This window comes from Oncorhynchus kisutch, linkage group LG27 (genome assembly GCF_002021735.2).
Source record: "Oncorhynchus kisutch isolate 150728-3 linkage group LG27, Okis_V2, whole genome shotgun sequence".
NCBI classification, from domain to species: Eukaryota; Metazoa; Chordata; class Actinopteri; order Salmoniformes; family Salmonidae; genus Oncorhynchus; species Oncorhynchus kisutch.
The window spans coordinates 28,315,748-28,335,030 of NC_034200.2; the positions used below are offsets into that span (position 1 = coordinate 28,315,748).

At 43.2% G+C, this 19,283-nt stretch overlaps 1 protein-coding gene across 1 annotated transcript in view; it reads left to right on the plus strand.

Moving 5' to 3' along the window:
- The first annotated feature begins 2,507 nt into the window (after positions 1-2,507).
- Positions 2,508-19,283, plus strand: part of xrn1 (5'-3' exoribonuclease 1) — a 37,941-nt gene continuing 21,165 nt past the window's right edge. Inside the window, 12 exon segments of the mRNA XM_031807347.1 lie at positions 2,508-2,756; positions 3,783-4,015; positions 4,123-4,220; positions 4,486-4,595; positions 10,657-10,767; positions 11,860-11,945; positions 13,424-13,511; positions 13,724-13,892; positions 15,672-15,739; positions 15,888-16,025; positions 16,107-16,261; positions 18,190-18,279. Coding sequence (XP_031663207.1) covers positions 2,682-2,756; positions 3,783-4,015; positions 4,123-4,220; positions 4,486-4,595; positions 10,657-10,767; positions 11,860-11,945; positions 13,424-13,511; positions 13,724-13,892; positions 15,672-15,739; positions 15,888-16,025; positions 16,107-16,261; positions 18,190-18,279 — 1,421 coding nt within the window. The 5' untranslated portion in view covers positions 2,508-2,681.

A 19,283-nucleotide genomic window follows, 5' to 3' on the forward strand; every position in this document is an offset into this window, starting at 1 on the left:
TGCATTCCAGGTGACTACCTCATGAAGCTGGTTGAGAGAATGCCAAGAGTGCGCCAAGCTGTCATCAAGGCAAAAGGTGGCTACTTTGAAGAATCTCAAATATAATATATACTTGTTTAACACCTTTTTGGTTACAACATGATTCTATATGTGTTATTTCGTAGTTTTGATGTCTTCACTATTATTCTACAATGTAGAACATAGTAAAAATAAAGAAAAACCCTTGAAAGAGTAGGTGTGTCAACTTGACTGGTACTGTACATCACAGAAGACTGAAATATAACAATTGCACAGGTCTAAGACACTGCATCTCAGTGCAAGAGGCGTCACTATAGTACCTGGTTCGAATCCAGGCTGTATCACATCAGGCCACTAGAGGGCAATTTGGTCATTAGACTGCAGGAAAGGCTACCTGTTTATTACTTTTCTACTGGTTATAAAATATACAGAAATCATCTTTCATTGCAAAAATCTAGATTCTAAATTTACCACAGTGATCTAAGGATTTTCATACGTCAATTTGGTTAGGGTTCCAAAACAATAAAAGAAAACAACATGATTTGATAACCCACCCTTGATTATTTTCTAACCACACAATCTGAAGTACATGAAAGAGCTCAAAAGCCTACTTGAAATGCTGGCTGGAGCAATTTCTAGAGGCATTCTACATATCATCGCTTTAATGCTTTTCCTGAAATACAATGGATTTTTTTTTTAACAATGTCCATTTTTGAAACAGTGGAAGAGATTGCCAGAGCCTTATTGTTTGCATTGTTCCTCACCGTCATGTCAACAAGCTTTGTAGGTTGGCCAGCTTTGTGAAAACAGTCTAACTTCAATGGGTGAGAGAGGTGAGGGTAAATATTTTGAACAAAAATAGAAATGCAACATGCAAAGTGTTGGTCCCATGTTTCATGAGCTAAAATAAAAGATCCCAGAAATTTTCCAAAATGCTAAAAAAGCTTGTTTCTCTAAAACGTTGTGCACAAATGTATTTACATCCCTGTTAGTGAGCATTTCTAATTTGCCAAGATAATCCATCCACCTGACAGGTGTGACATATCAAGAAGCTGATTAAACAGCATGACAATTACACAGGTGTACCTTGTGCTGGGGACAATAAAAAGCCACTCTAAAATGTGAAGTTGTGTCACACAAGACAATGCCAGATTGTCTCAAATTTTGAGGGAGTGTGCAATTGGCATGCTGACTGCAGGAATGTCCACCAGAGCTGTTGCCAAATTAATGTTAATTTCTCTACCATAAGCCACAAGGTCGTTTTAGACAATTTGGCAGTACGTCCAACCGACCTCACAACTGCAGACAAAGTGTAACCACGCGGGATCGTCTGAGACCAACTACCGGGACATCTGATGAAACTGTGGGTTTGTACAACCAAATAATTTCTGCACAAACTGTCAGAAACTAGTATCAGGGAAGCTAATCTGTGTGCTCATTGTCCTCACCAGGGTCTTGACCTGACTGCGCCGTAACTGACTTCAGTGGGCAAACGCTCACCTTCGATGGCCACTGGCACGCTGGAGAAGTGTGCTCTTCACAGATTAATCCCATTTTCAACAGATGGCGTTGTGTGGACGAACGGTTTGCTGATGTCAATGTTGTGAACAGAGTGCCCCATGGTGGGGTTATAGTATGGGCAGGCATAAGCTATGGACAATGAACACAATTTCATTTTAATCGATGGCAATTTGAATGCACAGATATACCGTGACGAGATACTGAGGCCCATTGTCGTGCCATTCATTCACAGCCATCACCTCATGTTTCAGCATGATAATGCATGGCCCATGTCGCAAGGATCTGTACACAATAACTGGAATCTGACAATGGCCTGCATACTCACCAGAAATGTAACCCATTGAGCACGTTTGGGATGCTCTTTATTTACGCGTACGACCACGTGTTCCAGTTCCTGCCAATATCCAGCAATTTCACACAGCCATTGAGGAGGAGTGGGAAAACATTCCACAGGCCACAATAGCCTTATCAACTCTATGAGAAGGAGATGTGTCGTCACTGCATGAGGCAAATGGTGGTTACACCAGATGCTGAATGGTTATATGATCCACACCCTTACCTGTTATTTTTTTAAGGTATCTTTGACAAACAGATGCATATCTGTATTCACAGTCATGTGGAATCCATAGATTAGGGCCTAATGCATTTCAATTGACTGATTTCCTTATATGAACTGTAGCTCAGTAAAATCTTTGAAATTGTTGCATGATGTGTTGTTCGTCATTAGCTGGTCCGCTTCTTTGTGCTGACGTGGAACCAGTAATTACTAAATGCGTGTATCGCCGGGAACAAATAAATGATTGCACAAGAATGAAAGTACCATATTAAATGAAAAACAAGCCTAGATTTGTTATTCATACATTTAAATTGTGTTTTATTAATATTTGAAACATGATATCTATTTGGTCACACAGTACATTTGACAATTTTGTGTTTGAGAGCTGGCTTTCTGGTTGTTACGTCATTGATTCCACCCGGACTGTTTTACTGGCTGGACAGTTACAGCCAGCTAGTTAGCGTAGCTGCTACAGAAACAAAATCCCGGACCCCGTAGCAAACACAACTTCTCATGTAACTTTACACATCTCTTATACCGTTGAAATTGTATAAATTTAGCTCAAAGGGAAGAGTTTGTGGTCAAGATGGGAGTGCCGAAATTCTACCGATGGATTTCAGAGCGATACCCTTGCCTGAGTGAAGTTGTCAAGGAACATCAGGTATGATATCGATATTCTACTTTGCTTATTAATAACGTTACTGTTGCAGCTAGCTAGCAAGCGAAATATAGCAGGCCTATAACGGGTTCATATCCACGTATTGCTGTTTCCACTCTGCTGCACTCGCTACTGATATGATTATTATGGTAATACATAACCCAACATTTTATTGTAAATATAAACATAGCTATAGCTAGTTAGCCAACCAATATTTACCAACCAATTTCGTGTTTGACTCCATTTCCCTCTAGGTACTTATTTAGCCAGCCAGTTTATGTTACTACTACCAGCTCCGTTTAGATGATCATAACAATAAGTCTACCGTGTGTGAATAAGACCTATGTTAGCTAGCTACACTTTAAGTTTGTCAAGTAGCTAAATAGAAACATTTTCTGAATAACACATTGCAGTCGTCGACCTGATACAACACTGTCGAGATCACCGCCAGGTTAGCCCAAATGTATCGCCATCAGTGGTGGAAAAAGTACGCATTATATTAATAGGTGCGTGAATTGGACCATATTGATGTCCTGCCTGAGCGTTCAATTAATGTAACGAGTACTTTTAGGTGTCTGGAAAATGTATGGAAGTAAAAAATGCATTGTGTTTAGTAATGTAGTGGAGTAAAAGTTGTCAAAAATATAAATAGTAAAGTACACATACCCAAAAATAGTACCTAAGTAGCACTTTAAAGTATTTCTATCTAAGTAATTTACATTACTGATTGGTAGGTATGCAATATGCATTAGGGAGTGGAATGTTGACCTCAGGCCACAGTATGACTCTGTGACCCTCTGCCCTGAGTCATGCTGTGGTTTAGCTACAAGCGTGTTAACTCTGCATGTTAATGTTTCCTAAATAATAATGCACTTCTTCCTACTGTTTCCAGTTAACCCCACTAGATCGTTTGTATCCTCAACTCATAAATACACTTCCACCATTATTCAAGGGTTGATGCTATTATCCACTTGCTATAGGTTAATAGACATACTACTCCAACATCCCCCTTTCCCCCCTCTTCTCCAGATTCCGGAGTTTGACAACCTCTACCTGGATATGAATGGCATCATCCACCAGTGCTCCCACCCCAATGACGAGGACGTCCACTTCCGTATCTCGGAGGAGAAGATCTTTGCAGACATCTTCCACTATCTGGAGGTGCTGTTCAGGATCATCAAGCCCAGGAAGGTGTTCTTCATGGCTGTGGATGGGGTGGCTCCTCGGGCCAAGATGAACCAGCAGAGAGGCAGGAGATTCAGGTAATGATCATGATTATAATAAATTCATTTGAACTTTATGTGCTGTATCTGTGACAGAGTGGCATAGTGATAGATCACACATCTTCATTAACATGTTTCTTGTAAAGGTCGGCCAAAGAAGCAGAGGACAAGATAAAGAAGGCCCTAGAGAAAGGAGAGGTCCTACCCTCTGAGGCCCGCTTTGACTCTAACTGCATCACACCTGGTATGTAGCCTACTACACAATCCATCCACTTCTCCAGCTATCTATCTGTCAGCTCATACCCTCATCCAAATCCTAGGTTTTTAGGATGTAGGTGTCATGAATGAAGGTGTTTGTATTCATTAGGGCACACCATAGCAAAATGTTCTCCAACAGAGAAGGAAATTAAGATGTTCTTATTATTAAGTTCCGGTAGTCCCTCCCAGTTTTGGTCTGTTTTCTTCCGTTTGGTGCCTAATGAATACGACCCATCATATCTCTCCTGTAGGGACGGACTTCATGGCCAGGTTACAGGAGCAGCTCAAGTACTTTGTCAACAGTAAACTGTCCACAGACAATGCCTGGAAAGGAGTTAACGTCTACCTTTCTGGACACGAGGTGAGGACTGGGGGCTCTGTGTGCATGTATGTCTGTCAGTGTGTGTTTCTGTTGCACATTTCCCAGATTTCCCCACAAATGTTTCATAGTGTGCGTGCGATTTCTGTTTTCCTCGGTGACTGACTGTAACGAGGGCTGTGGCGGACATTACATTTTGTCAGCTGGTTGTTGTCATGCAAAAGACTGCCGGTTTCACTGTAATTTACCGTTAATTAACAAACACATTTAGCATCTCTAGGCCTCCACACATACAAGCTGCTGATGCATGCCTTTGAAAACATCAACATTTTAAAAAGTCTAATAAATCAATTGAATGTACATCATCACAGTAAATCCATTATTTTAGGCAGGTGTAAAAGAACACTATAACATGAAGAAAATGTATTTCAGAAGAATATAATATTAGTTGGCCTGCTGTATGTTATCTGACTATGTGCCATGCCATAGGATGTAGGCTTGTTCATCTAGCAAACAAGATATGCTTATAAGTCCCATGCCATTATATGATTTTATAGTAAGAAGATTATAAAATAGATATTGAATAAAATAGAAAGCATATTTTTCCATGTAATTGCATATGAAGTGCGCATTTGAAGTGGCTATGTTGAGCATAAAAGTGATAATTTGAAACAGGTCCTACAGTGCATTCTGGAAGTATTCAGACCCCTTTCCTTTTTCCACATTTTGTTATGTTACAGCCATATTCCAAAATGAATTAAATGTTTTCCCTCATCAATCTACACACATACCCCATAATGGCAAAGTGAAAACAGTTTTTTAGAAATGTTAGCACATTTTTTGAACTAAATACATTATTTACATAAGTATTCAGGCCCTTTGCTATGAGACTCGACATTGAGCTCAAGTGCATCCTGTTTCCATCGATCATCCTTGAGATGCCTCTACAACTTGGTGTCCACCTGTGGTAAATTTTATTGATTGGACATGATTTGCAAAGGCACACCTCTCTATATAAGGACCCACAGTTGACAGTGCATGTCAGAGCAAAAATCAAGCCATGAGGTTGAAGGAATTCAAATCAAAATCAAATGTATTTATATAGCCCTTCTTACTTCAGCTGATATCTCAAAGTGCTGTACAGAAACCCAGCCTAAAACCCCAAACAGCAAGCAATGCAGGTGTAGAAGCACGGTGGCTAGGAAAAACTCCCTAGAAAGGCCAAAACCTAGGAAGAAACCTAGAGCAGAACCAGGCAATGAGGGGTGGCCAGTCCTCTTCTGGCTGTGCCGGGTAGAGATTATAACAGAACATGGCCAAGATGTTCAAACGTTCATAGATGACCAGCATGGTCAAATAATAATAATCATAGTAGTTGTCGAGGGTGCAACAGGTCAGCACCTCAGAGAACGCAGTGGCCAGGTCAGTCCCAAAGAACGCAGTGGCCTCCATAATTCTTAAATAGAATAATTTTTAGAACCACCAAGACACTTCCTAGAGCTGGCCAAACTGAGCAATCGGGGGAGAAGGGCCTTGGTCAGGGAGGTGACCAAGAACCCGATGGTCACTGACATAGCTCCAGAGTTCCTTGGAGATGGGAGAACCTTCCTGAAGGACCATCATCTCTGCAGCACTCCACAAATCAGGCCTTTATGGTAGAGTGGCCAGACGGAAGCCACTCCTCTGTAAAAGGCACATTACGTCACGTCTGGAGGAAACCTGGCACCATCGCTATGGTAAAATACGGTGGTCGCAGCATCATGCTGTGGGGTTGTTTTTCAGCGGCAGGAACTGGAAGACTAGTCAGGGTCGAGGGAAAGATGAACAGAGCAAAGTACAGAGAGATCCTTGATGAAAACCTGCTCCAGCGCTCTCAGGACCTCAGACTGGGGCGAAGGTTCACCTTCCAGCAGGACAACGACCCTAAGCACACAGCCAAGACGACGCAGGAATGGCTTTGGGACAAGCCTCTGAATGTCCTTGAGTGGCTCAGCCAGAGCCCGGACATGAACCCGATCAAACATATACAGTGCCACTGACACGGCCCGCAACCAAAACATGCGGACTCTCCTTCACTGCAGCCGATGTGAGGAAAACATTTAAACGTGTTAACCCTCGCAAGGCTGCAGGCCCAGACGGCATCCCCAGCCGCGCCCTCAGAGCATGCGCAGACCAGCTGGCTGGTGTGTTTACGGACATATTCAACCAATCCCTATCCCAGTCTGCTGTTCCCACATGCTTCAAGAGGGCCACCATTGTTCCTGTTCCCAAGAAAGCTAAGGTAACTGAGCTAAACGACTACCGCCCCGTAGCACTCACTTCCGTCATCATGAAGTGCTTTGAGAGACTAGTCAAGGACCATATCACCTCCACCCTACCTGACACCCTAGACCCACTCATCAAGCTCGAGACCCTGGGTCTCGACCCCGCCCTGTGCAACTGGGTACTGGACTTCCTGACGGGCCGCCCCCAGGTGGTGAGGGTAGGCAACAACATCTCCACCCAGCTGATCCTCAACACTGGGGCACCACAAGGGTGCGTTCTGAGCCCTCTCCTGTACTCCCTGTTCACCCACGACTGCGTGGCCACGCACGCCTCCAACTCAATCATCAAGTTTGCGGACGACACAACAGTGGTAGGCTTGATTACCAACAACGACGAGACGGCCTACAGGGAGGAGGTGAGGGCCCTCGGAGTGTGGTGTCAGGAAAATAACCTCCCACTCAACATCAACAAAACTAAGGAGATGATTGTGGACTTCAGGAAACAGCAGAGGGAACACCCCCCTATCCACATCGATGGAACAGTAGTGGAGAGGGTAGTAAGTTTTAAGTTCCTCGGCGTACACATCACAGACAAACTGAATTGGTCCACCCACACAGACAGCATCGTGAAGAAGGCGCAGCAGCGCCTCTTCAACCTCAGGAGGCTGAAGAAATTCGGCTTGTCACCAAAAGCACTCACAAACTTCTACAGATGCACAATCGAGAGCATCCTGGCGGGCTGTATCACCGCCTGGTACGGCAACTGCTCTGCCCACAACAGTAAGGCTCTGCAGAGGGTAGTGAGGTCTGCACAACGCATCACCGGGGGCAAACTACCTGCCCTCCAGGACACCTACACCACCCGATGTCACAGGAAGGCCATAACGATCATCAAGGACAACAACCACCCGAGCCACTGCCTGTTCACCCCGCTATCATCCAGAAGGCGAGATCAGTACAGGTGCATCAAAGCTGGGACCGAGAGACAGAAGCTGTTTTTCAGTCTCAAGACCATCAGACTGTTAAACAGCCACCACTAACATTGAGTGGCTGCTGCCAACACACTGACTCAACTCCAGCCAGTTAATAATGGGAATTGATGGGAAATGATGTAAAATATATCACTAGCCAATGCTACCTAATATGTTTACATACCCTACATTATTCATCTCATATGTATAGGTATATACTGTACTCTATATCATCTACTGCATCCTTATGTAATACATGTATCACCAGCCACTTTAACTATGCCACTTTGTTTACATACTCATCTCATATGTATATACTGTACTCGATACCATCTACTGTATCTTGCCTATGCCGCTCTGTACCATCACTCATTCATATATCTTTATGTACATATTCTTTATCCCCTTACACTTGTGTGTGTATAAGGTAGTAGTTTTGGAATTGTTAGTTAGATTACTTGTTGGTTATTACTGCATTGTCGGAACTAATAGCACAAGCATTTCGCTACACTCGCATTAACATCTGCTAACCATGTGTATGTGACAAATAAAATTTGATTTGATTTGACATCTCTGGAGAGACCTGAAAATAGCTGTGCAGCGACGCTCCCTATCCAACCTGACAGAGCTTGAGATGATCTGTAGAGAAGAGTGGGAGAAACTCCCCAAATACAGGTTTGCCAAGCTGGTAGCATCATACCCAAGAAGGTTTGAGGGTGTAATCACTGACAAAGGTGCTTCAACAAAGTGCTGAGTGAAGGGTCTGAATACTTATGTGAATATGATATTTCAGTGTTGTATTTTTAATAAATTAGCGAACATTTCTAAACCTGTTTTTGCTTTGTCATTATGGAGTATTGTGTGTAGGTTGATGGGGGGGGGGGAACTATTTAATCCATTTTAGAATAAGGCGGTAATGTAACAATGTGGAAAAAGTCAAGGGGTCTGAATACTTGCTGAATGCACTGTATATGCTAGCCTTAGAGTTATTTGGCAACTTTAATTGTGAATGACGAAGACCTTAATAGCACGATACTGTTTTGATGATGTTTGATGTGATTATTCGATTGCATTTACATTGCTGTTAGAGGGACACGGGAGCCCTGACGACCAGGCTGACCTGATGATCGTTAGTGAGTTGGTACTATGTCCAGAGTGCATAGGAGGAGATTACCATGACTCAACAGTCACATTGAATTTGACTGTGGTCATGACTCATGACTACCAGTCGGTAATACGGTCACCTCAACAGCCCTAACTGTAACACTGTTTCTCTCAGACGGTAATACGGTCACCTCAACGACCCTAACTGTAACACTGTTTCTCTCAGACGGTAATACGGTCACCTCAACGACCCTAACTGTAACACTGTTTCTCTCTCAGACGGTAATACGGTCACCTCAACGACCCTAACTGTAACACTGTTTCTCTCTCAGACGTTAATACAGTCACCTCAACGACCCTAACTGTAACACTGTTTCTCTCTCAGACGGTAATACGGTCACCTCAACGACCCTAACTGTAACACTGTTTCTCTCTCAGACGTTAATACAGTCACCTCAACGACCCTAACTGTAACACTGTTTCTCTCTCAGACGGTAATACAGTCACCTCAACGACCCTAACTGTAACACTGTTTCTCTTAGACGGTAATACGGTCACCTCAACGACCCTAACTGTAACACTGTTTCTCTCAGACGGTAATACGGTCACCTCAACGACCCTAACTGTAACACTGTTTCTCTCAGACGGTAATACTGTAAGCCTGTTTCCCTGTCAGACGGTAATACTGTAAGCCTGTTTCCCTGTCAGACGGTAATACTGTAACACTGTTTCCCTGTCAGACGGTAATATTTTAAGCCTGTTTCCCTGTCAGACGGTAATACTGTAAGCCTGTTTCCCTGTCAGACGGTAATACTGTAAGCCTGTTTCCCTGTCAGACGGTAATACTGTAAGCCTGTTTCCCTGTCAGACGGTAATACTGTAAGCCTGTTTCCCTGTCAGACGGTAATACTGTAAGCCTGTTTCCCTGTCAGACGGTAATACTGTAAGCCTGTTTCCCTGTCAGACGGTAATACTGTAAGCCTGTTTCCCTGTCAGACGGTAATACTGTAAGCCTGTTTCCCTGTCAGACGGTAATACTGTAAGCCTGTTTCCCTGTCAGACCGTAATACTGTAAGCCTGTTTCCCTGTCAGACCGTAGTACTGTAAGCCTGTTTCCCTGTCAGACCGTAATACTGTAAGCCTGTTTCCCTGTCAGACGGTAATACTGTAAGCCTGTTTCCCTGTCAGACGGTAATACTGTAAGCCTGTTTCCCTGTCAGACGGTAATACTGTAAGCCTGTTTCCCTGTCAGACGGTAATACTGTAAGCCTGTTTCCCTGTCAGACGGTAATACTGTAAGCCTGTTTCCCTGTCAGACGGTAATACTGTAACACTGTTTCCCTGTCAGACGGTAATATTTTAAGCCTGTTTCCCTGTCAGACGGTAATACTGTAAGCCTGTTTCCCTGTCAGACGGTAATACTGTAAGCCTGTTTCCCTGTCAGACGGTAATACTGTAAGCCTGTTTCCCTGTCAGACGGTAATACTGTAAGCCTGTTTCCCTGTCAGACGGTAATACTGTAAGCCTGTTTCCCTGTCAGACGGTAATACTGTAAGCCTGTTTCCCTGTCAGACGGTAATACTGTAAGCCTGTTTCCCTGTCAGACGGTAATACTGTAAGCCTGTTTCCCTGTCAGACGGTAATACTGTAAGCCTGTTTCCCTGTCAGACGGTAATACTGTAAGCCTGTTTCCCTGTCAGACCGTAATACTGTAAGCCTGTTTCCCTGTCAGACGGTAATACTGTAAGCCTGTTTCCCTGTCAGACTCCAGGAGAAGGAGAACATAAGATCATGGAGTTTATCCGCTGGGAAAACACCAAGCCAGACCACGACCCAAACACACGCCACTGTCTCTATGGCCTGGACGCTGACCTGGTGGGTGGCCTGTGTGTGTGTGTGTAAGAGAGATGGCACAGATATGTATCAGGGAGGGTGTGTGATATGTATGTCTCTGGTAATTTTAGTGTCAGTTTTTTACAGTTCTCTTACTATTTACACAAACTCTGGTATGCTGTGATGTAAGGTCTGTTGTGTTAACTATGATATCTCTCACTCCTCTCCTACAGGTGATGTAAGGTCTGTTGTGTTAACTATGATATCTCTCACTCCTCTCCTACAGGTGATGTAAGGTCTGTTGTGTTAACTATGATATCTCTCACTCCTCTCCTACAGGTGATGTAAGGTCTGTTGTGTTAACTATGATATCTCTCACTCCTCTCCTACAGGTGATGTAAGGTCTGTTGTGTTAACTATGATATCTCTCACTCCTCTCCTACAGGTGATGGAAGGTATGTTGTGTTAACTATGATATCTCTCCCTCCTCTCCTACAGGTGATGTAAGGTCTGTTGTGTTAACTATGATATCTCTCACTCCTCTCCTACAGGTGATGTAAGGTCTGTTGTGTTAACTATGATATCTCTCACTCCTCTCCTACAGGTGATGTAAGGTCTGTTGTGTTAACTATGATATCTCTCACTCCTCTCCTACAGGTGATGTAAGGTCTGTTGTGTTAACTATGATATCTCTCACTCCTCTCCTACAGATGATGTAAGGTCTGTTGTGTTAACTATGATATCTCTCACTCCTCTCCTACAGGTGATGTAAGGTCTGTTGTGTTAACTATGATATCTCTCACTCCTCTCCTACAGGTGATGGAAGGTCTGTTGTGTTAACTATGATATCTCTCACTCCTCTCCTACAGGTGATGGAAGGTCTGTTGTGTTAACTATGATATCTCTCACTCCTCTCCTACAGGTGATGGAAGGTATGTTGTGTTAACTATGATATCTCTCACTCCTCTCCTACAGGTGATGGAAGGTCTGTTGTGTTAACTATGATATCTCTCACTCCTCTCCTACAGGTGATGGAAGGTCTGTTGTGTTAACTATGATATCTCTCACTCCTCTCCTACAGGTGATGGAAGGTCTGTTGTGTTAACTATGATATCTCTCACTCCTCTCCTACAGATGATGTTAGGTCTGACGAGCCATGAGCCACACTTCTCCCTACTCAGAGAAGAGGTCCGCTTTGGAGGGAAGAAAAACCAGAAAAGGTGTGTGTGGGCATGTGCAAGAGACAGTGCTGTGTGTGTGTGTGTGTGTGTGCGGGCATGTGCAAGAGACAATGCTGTGTGTGTGTGGGCATGTGCAAGAGACAGTGCTGTGTGTGTGTGTGTGTGTGTGTGTAAGACAGAGGTATAACGATGGGCACTTATTCGAAAATCTGAACGGACGTTAGTATTCGATTACTTGTTTGTTCATTTTTTGGAGAAATGGCAATTACAGGCATGCACATAACGGGGTTCCTCAAGACCTGACACGGATCAATGCAAAACATTCACCAGAAAGATATTTAGTTCTATCAGACTTCTCTTTCACTGTTGCTGTTAGCCTAAAACTACCGGAGAATAGCAGCATGTCTGCTGGTGTGGTAGCTTTCCTCTGCCCTCAGAATTTGCATCGTTCTGATTGTTCAAGAGAGTATAAAGACATTTTTAAATGATTTTTTTTTTATAGAATTGACTATCCGGAAAACTGAAATGTCTTGATATGATTTTAATAGTGAAATATACTGAACAAAAATATAAACGCAACATCTAGTTCATAACAAGGCTACTAAGCAACTTTTGTATTTTATTTCTTCCATTCTATATTTCTGAATTCCATTCTTTTGACTTTTTAGATGTGTGTATTGTTAGACATTAATGCACTGTTGGCGCAAGGAACATTTCGCTACACCTGCAATAACATTTGCTAAACATGTGTATGCGACCAATATAAGTGGCTTTGAAATATGTATTTCACATGAATGGATGGGGTGCACCCGCTTGGGAGCCAGGCCCAGCCAATCAGAATTAGTTTCTCCCCACAAAGGGGCTTCATTACAGACAGAAATACTCAAGAGTGACTGGTCTCAGACGATCCCACAGGTGAAGAAGCAGGATGTGGAGGTCCTGGGCTGCCGTGGTTACACATGGTCTGCGGTTGTGAGGCCGGTTGGATGTACTGCCAAATTCTTTAAAACAACATTGAAGGCAGCTTATGGTATAGAAATGATCTGGCAACAGTTCTGGTGGATATTCCTGCTGTCAGCATGCCAATTGCACACTCCCTCAACTTGAGGCATCTGTGGCGTTGTGTTGTGACAGAACTGCACATTTTAGAGTGGTCTTTTATTGTCCCCATCACAAGGTGAACATGTGTAATGATCATGCTGTTTAATCAGCTTCTTAATATGCCACACCCGTCAGGTGGATGGATTATCTTGGCAAAGGAGAAATGCTCACTAACAGGGATGTCAACACATTTCTGCACAACATTTTAGAGAAATAGGTTTTTGTGCGTATGGAACTATTTCTGGGATCTTTTATTTCAGCTCATCAAACCTGGGAGCAACACTTGTTGTGTTTTTCTATTTCTGGGATCTTTTATTTCAGCTCATCCAACCTGGGAGCAACACTTGTTGTGTTTTTCTATTTGTGTTCGGTATTATTTCCATCCCTAGTAATCAGTATGTATTGTCCTCCTGTAGAATAACTGCTCCAGAGGAGACAACCTTCCACCTACTGCACCTGTCACTATTTAGGGAGTACATAGACTACGAGTTCTCTGAAGTTAAGGTAAGACACATTCATACATTCAAATCTTGCTGGAGTGTGACCAATATAGTAGATGCAAAATAAACTCCCCTAGAAGTAATCAATTCACACTATCAGTTCTCTATGAATGGTTTGAATAACAATAAGGTCATATGATTGGTTGTTCCTTACAGTAAGATCTCATCCTGTTGGTTGTTTCTGAATAAGATCTCTTTCGATTGGTTGTTTGACAGAATAAGATCTCATTTGAGTACGACCTGGAGCGAATCATAGATGACTGGATCCTGATGGGCTTTCTTGTTGGGAATGACTTCATCCCTCATCTTCCTCATCTTCACATAAACCACGACGCCCTACCTCTTCTCTACCGCACCTACATCAGTGTGCTGCCAACACTAGGAGGTGAGAACACATGGACAAGCTCATAAATTAGGGCTGACCCCATTTAGTCCACTGGTTTATTGTTTGGTCAAAAGGCTGTTGGTTGACCAAGATTTTTTTTAGTCGAGCAGTCGCAAATATATATATTTATGGCACACAAGACAGCTGTCTGATTCGCGCCTGTCTCAGTGGACTAATCCATTGCGGAGGCCGTGTGGTTGCTGCAGTCTAAGAAGAAGAGGAGTGTAACTAAGATGCACAATGGACATCTCTCTCCAGAATGCACTCTCTCCCGCCAATTCCTGCACATTCATTGTTTCATAACTTCATTGTGTGAATAGTTTGCCCTTTGATTGTTAGTCTGTCAATTCCACATTATTTTTTAAATCTACAGTAGTACACCTGATTATCTACACGCACCTGATTACCCATAGAAGTAGGCCTAGGCTACCTGGCCTGCGAGCAAATTTAGGCTTATGAATGTGCCCATTTGGGGATCTGACAGTATTTCTGATTCTCTTTAATCACCACCACTTATGAGCTGTGGAGCTTCTCAAAGTACATTTTTCTTCACCTCAAACAGCAAGGAAACAAAGTCTGTTTTTACATCCATTGAGAATGACAATAGTTTCAGTATGTATTTGAAGTCTTTCCAGCTCTCTCCCTTTAGATAACCACTCGGTGTGAAAAGGAACAATGTCATGCTCTGAACCATTGGAAACGTCATAAAATAGGCCTACCTGATGACTTCTTATCCCTTGCTCATGGCCTACAGCTGTGTCTGTCCTGAGGGCCCAGAATATTTGTGGTTTGCTAGTGCAAGCTACAGGCAGGACACCGTTGATACATTGTTACAAGTTCTTTGCAGACAGGCCATGTGTAGCCAACGTGGTTTATAGGACACTTATTTTTTATCAGAATGTTTTCTACCTGGAAGAAAATAAATGTGGGGCTTTATATAGGATGTTTGTACAAGGTTGGAAATAGAAGTTACTTTTAGATTTGTATTTTCATTTAGATAGATTTTTGATTTAACCAAATGATAATGATTGAGATAGGAAGCTGTTCATCAAATGAAACTGTTCCACGAAAATATGCACATGAAAACCATAACTGGCACGCAGATCGGTAGAAATGGTAAGATAGGTTGGCATTGTACATGAAGGTTACAGACCCCTAGTGTAACCAATTACCTTCAACTTCAGGAGCGTAATGGCAGAATCTGCTAAGGCCACAGGGAGCGGGGAGGAGGATGGTCGAGTACAGACAATAGACTTTGTAAAAACATTTTTACTTGATCTGGTGCTCCCTCTTGAGGCTTTAGTGTCTCATTTCATCAAACAGTGCTTTTAAAGCAGGGGTGTCAAACTCATTCCATGGAGGGCCTAGTGTCTATAGCTTTTTCATTTCAAAAAACTAATTTCCTTACTAATCAGGGACCTTAATTCATCAATCAAGTACAAGGGAGGAGCGAAAACCCTCAGACACTCGGTCCTCCGTGGAATGAGTTTTACATGTGTGGCTTAAAGTGTCAGGCAAGTTCAGTGCATATAGTTGATGTTATTACGCCACACACACGGTGTGTCTATGTATTGGGAAAATAGACCTTTTAAAAATGTAGGAGACTCGATTGGTTGACAGAAGACTTTTCGGTCAATCAAAAAAAAATTGGAGTCGAGGACAGCCCTCGCACAAATATACACACACACACAGACACACACACACACAGACAGGCAAAATACACACTGATAGTATAGTGAGTAATAAGCAATCAATTTCGTTGTCTTTTCTCATCATCAGGATACCTGAATGAGAATGGTCACCTGAACCTGGGAAACTTTGAGAAGTACCTGGAGAAACTGTCAGAGGTAAGAGAGACCAGCATCCACTATCAGTGTCATTTTTTTCATTACCATGCATTTCTGATTGTCAGTCTCACACTCTTTCTCACATTTGTTTTTCGCAATCTCTCGCTACCCTTTCTCTCTTTGTCTTCCCTCTCTTCCTCTCCCTTAGTTTGACAGGGAGCACTTCAATGAGGTGTTTGTGGATCTGAAGTGGTTTGAGAGTAAGGTGGGGAACAAGTACTTGAACGAGGCAGCAGGGCTGGCAGCAGAGGAGGCTCACTGCAAGGATTCCAGGAAGAAAGACCTGGTGAGACATGACTACACACACACACAGATTCTACAAATGCATGTATGAAGATCTTGCTGACCTGTGTGTGTGTGTGCGCAGAAAGACTCTCTGCGTCTGGCTGCGCTGGATGAGGGCAGAGGCCCCAGCAGAGGTTTTGAGGAGGATGGGGAGGAAGAAGACATGTTTGAAGCAGAGTTCCGACAGTACAAGCGCACCTACTACATGACCAAGATGGGAGTGGAGGTGGTCTCAGAGTGAGTTGTATACCAAACCTTCTTCCAACATTCTCAAAATATTTTCCTGCAGCCTCTAACGGCCTCTAAGCAAAGACGATGGCATTGTAGAGCTGTGACTAGGGCTGTTACGGTGACTGTATTACCGCCACACCGGCAGACACCAGTCATGACTGCAGCCAGATTCCACTTGACTGAGTCACGGTAACTAGGCTTCTCCAAGACTGCCCCCTGATGCCACTGGTGGTAATTAGCAAAGATTATCAGTAGCCTACCAAACGTTCTAACGGCCAGCCGCTAACGACCGGTACTCTGTGCAGCCTTTAATCACTCTGATATGAATACAGTTGAAAATCGAATCAAAACGTAATAAGAGGCTTGGCATAGGATCACCTGTTGGGCAGTGAGAGCCAGCTCCTCATAGTTGGTTGATGCATGGAATGAAATAAGTGTTCCTGTTCATTCACATTTCTATAAGATATGCTATTACGTGAGAAACATAGGATCCTTTTCAGCTTTCTAAAGGCTAGGACTACTATATTTATTTCCTATATAAAGTTCATTGCTAATAAGCTGTATAAAGAATATATAGTAAATTGATATATTCTTTCTTCAGCGTACACCTAATATGTTCCCCATGATGTTTATTATGCATTAAGGTTGAACCAAAAGATTACATGCAACAAATATGAAAAATGAAATACAAAACAATTAAATATGTGAAATTGAATTCAACAATAATGTATGTTGATGCTAATATTATATACAATATTCAATTGTTTCTATATAACAATAGTCTAATATATTTAATATGCCATAAACTAGTTTTTTTTAACAGTTTCACTAATTCATCCTAATTAATTGAATCTTTATGACACATCCCTCAGTATTGTCATTGGTTGCACTAATTGCACTGTTTGTCTACATAAGCTGGTTCAAGTATTCATGACATCACCCTGAAGAAGGCACAGTGATGCCCAAACATTGGGAAATACCCAATAACTTACTGGGACTTTATATATGGAGTGAGCCACTCTTCATTTGTTATAGTTTATTTGCTGTTAGTCAGCACCTTCACACAAACACATTTTTCTGGGTGCGCCAGCTGATGTTTTTTATTCTTTAGACGTGCCTAAAATACATCATGGAGATGGTGTAGGCTATATTACATGGATTTAGTGTGATGGTGTAGGCTATATTACATGGATTTAGTGTGATGGTTTAGGCTATATTAAATGGATTTAGTGTGATGGTGTAGGCTATATTAAATGGATTTAGTGTGATGGCGTAGGCTATATTAAATGGATTTAGTGTGATGGCGTAGGCTATATTAAATGGATTTAGTGTGATGGTGTAGGCTATATTACATGGATTTAGTGTGATGGTGTAGGCTATATTACATGGATTTAGTGTGATGGTGTAGGCTATATTAAATGGATTTAGTGTGATGGTGTAGGCTATATTAAATGGATTTAGTGTGATGGTGTAGGCTATATTACATGGATTTAGTGTGATGGTGTAGGCTATATTAAATGGATTTAGTGTGATGGTGTAGGCTATATTACATGGATTTAGTGTGATGGTGTAGGCTATATTACATGGATTTAGTGTGATGGTGTAGGCTATATTAAATGGATTTAGTGTGATGGTGTAGGCTATATTACATGGATTTAGTGTGATGGTGTAGGCCATATTACATGGATTTAGTGTGATGGTGTAGGCTATATTAAATGGATGTATTAGACTTTTTAAAATGTAGATGTTCCAAAAGTCCGCATCAGTGGCTTGTACGCTATGTGTGGAAGCCAGAGATGCTCAACAAACATATTTGTTAATTACCGGTCAGTTACCGTGGTTATTTGCATGACAATCACCGGCTGACATAATTTCATGACCGCCCTAGCTGTGACAATCTTTGAAACTTGTTTTTTTTGTATTATTGTTTTCAGTGAGTTTCTAGCCAACCAGGCGTTGTGCTATGTGGAGGGAATCCAGTGGATCCTACATTACTACTACCATGGAGTCCAATCCTGGAGCTGGTAGGTTCCTCTCCCCTCTCTCCTGTATCCTCTCTCTCTCCTGTATCCTCTCTCTCTCCTGTATCCCCCCTCTCTCCTGTATCCCCCCTCTCTCCTGTATCCCCCCTCTCTCCTGTATCCCCCCTCTCTCCTGTATCCCCCCTCTCTCTCTCCTGTATCCCTCTCTCTCCTGTATCCCCCCTCTCTCCTGTATCCCCCCTCTCTCTATCCCCTCTCTCTCTCCTGTATCCCCCTCTCTCTCTCCCCTCTCTCTCCTGTATCCCCCTCTCTCTCTCCTCTTTCTCTCCCCTCTCTCTCCTGTATCCCCCCTCTCTCCTGTATCCCCCCTCTCTCTCTCCTCTTTCTCTCCCCTCTCTCTCCTGTATCCCCCCTCTCTCTCTCCTGTATCCCCTCTCTCTCTCTCCTCTCTCTCTCCTGTATCCCCCTCTCTCTCTCCTCTCTCTCTCCTGTATCCCCCCTCTCTCCTGTATCCCCCCCCTCTCTCTCCTCTCTCCCCTCTCTCCTCCTGTATCTCCCCCTCTCTCTCTCTCCCCTCTCTCTCCTGTATCCCCTCTCTCTCTCTCCTCTCTCTCTCCTGTATCCCCTCTCTCTCTCCTCCTCTCTCTCTCCTGTATCCCCTCTCTTTCTCTCTCCTCTCTCTCTCCTGTATCCCCCTCTCTCTCTCCTCTCTCTCTCCTGTATCCCCCCTCTCTCTCTCCTCTCTCTCTCCTGTATCCCCCCTCTCTCCTGTATCCCCCCCCTCTCTCTCCTCTTTCTCTCCCCTCTCTCTCCTGTATCCCCCCCTCTCTCTCTCCCCTCTCTCTCCTGTATCTCCCCCTCTCTCTCTCCCCTCTCTCTCCCCTCTCTCTCCTGTATCTCCCCTCTCTCTCCTGTATCCCCCTCTCACCTCTCTCTCTCTCTCCTGTATCCCCCTCTCTCACCTCTCTCTCTCTCTCCTGTATCTCCCTCTCTCTCTTCTCTCTCTCTCCCCTATCTCTCTCCTGTATCCCCCCCTCTCTCTCCCC